The sequence below is a fragment of the Capra hircus genome, chromosome 5 (assembly GCF_001704415.2).
Source record: "Capra hircus breed San Clemente chromosome 5, ASM170441v1, whole genome shotgun sequence".
NCBI lineage: Eukaryota > Metazoa > Chordata > Mammalia > Artiodactyla > Bovidae > Capra > Capra hircus.
Genome location: NC_030812.1, coordinates 57,735,361 through 57,737,205, shown reverse-complemented (window position 1 = coordinate 57,737,205; position 1,845 = coordinate 57,735,361). Strand labels below are relative to the sequence as shown.

The 1,845-nt window shown below is 38.7% G+C and overlaps 1 protein-coding gene across 1 annotated transcript; it reads right to left on the bottom strand.

The window, feature by feature from the left end:
- On the bottom strand, nucleotides 508-1,443 carry LOC102180466 (olfactory receptor 6C3). The gene has a single exon (XM_005680452.2). It carries the CDS (start codon nucleotides 1,441-1,443, stop codon nucleotides 508-510), a length of 936 nt encoding a protein of 311 aa, XP_005680509.2.

The window sequence follows — 1,845 nt, the reverse complement described above, 5'->3', positions numbered from 1 at the left end:
TATGCACTTAATTCCACAAAATATAAAGAACTACATTTAAAGTGCAATGCACTACTACATATGATATTTTTGGAATGAATTTACTGTATTATAATATATAACAGGTAGATTCTTTAATGTTAAGAAATTATTAGTGTTCGTCTTGAAAATACATCAGATATTACACACTAATTTTGAAACTTCACATTTAAAGCACAATGTGATATGATATGATCATTTTAGGGACTGATATTTACAGGAATAAAACAGTTTTTAACTTAATGCTCTAAAGTATGTCTTAGAAATACAATTCTATTCTAGAATATGCTGTAGGATAAATAACTTTTACTATACTTTAAATATCAATAAACAATGACTGGAGAAATTGAAGAAATAGATTGAAAAAGTAGATATTAGCAGTCATGTGGATGGTAAGAGGATATAAACCGCAAGCAAAGTTATACAAATATTTAGGAATTTAAAAATTTAACCTAATTGTTCTTTAAAGTGTTTTTGACCCCCCAAAAATCATTTATTAGCAGAAAACACTGCTTTATACACCATGTCTTTGAAAGCTTGTTTCACTTGCTGGTTTCTCAGGGTGTAGATGAAGGGGTTCAGCATGGGGGCCACAGAGGTATTGAGAATAGCCACTCCTTTTGTCATTGATGCCTTTTCTTTGGCCGAGGGATTAGCATACATGAATATACAGCTTCCATAGGAGATGGAGATGACAATCATGTGAGAGGAACAAGTGGAGAAGGCCTTTTTTCTCTGACTGGTAGATGGGATTCTCAAAATAGTCCTGACAATGTACATATATGACAAAATCACTAAGGCCAAAGTGAATAGCAAACTAACCAAAGCAAAGTAAAAACCCATTACTTCTAGGAACCATGTATCTGAACAAGACAATTGTAAAAGGGGGAAATAGTCACACAAAAAGTGATCAATGACATTGGAAGCACAGTAATCCAGCTGGAGGAGAAGCATAAGGGGTGGGAAAATGGTCAGAAACCCACTGAGCCAAGCACAGAGCACAAGCAGGCTGCAGAGTTTCCTGCTCATGATGGTTGTGTAATGCAGGGGCTTGCAGATGGCAACATAGCGGTCATAGGACATGGCAGTTAGAATGTAAAATTCAGTCACCCCCATGAAAATAGAAAAAAATAGTTGGGCTGCACAATTGTTGTAAGAAATAGTCTTGTCCCTGGTGATAATTGCTCCCAGAAATCTAGGGATGCACACAGTAGTAAAGGAGATTTCTAAGAAAGAGAAGTTTCGGAGGAAGAAGTACATTGGTGTCTGGAGATGGAAGTCCACCCAGGTTAGGGTGATGATAGTCAGGTTTCCAGTGACACTTAATACATATGTGATAAATAAAAAGAGGAAAATCACAATCTGAAGGTCAGGATCATCAGAAAGGCCTAGAAGGACAAACTCTGTGATCACAGTGTGGTTCATTTCTCTCTCTTCTTTTAAATATATTTAGGTGAAAAGTCGGAGAAGGCAATGGCATTCCCACTCCAGTACTCTCGCCTGGAAAATCCCATGGGTGGAGGAGCCTGGTAGGCTGCAGTCCATGGGGTCCCTGAGGGTCGGAGACGACTGAGCGACTTCACTTTCACTTTTCACTTTCATGCATTGGAAAAGGAAATGGCAACCCACTCCAGTGTTCTTGCCTGGAGAATCCCAGGGACAGGGGAGCCTGGTGGGCTGCCGTCTGTGGGATCGCACAGAAGCTGTCGACTGAAGCGCCTTACCAGCAGCAGCAGGTGAAAAGTGTATTAAAAGGGAAGAGATGAAAGATATAATTTATTATGATCAATGTCCTCATCATTAATACAATTCTAAAACATTCTCTCT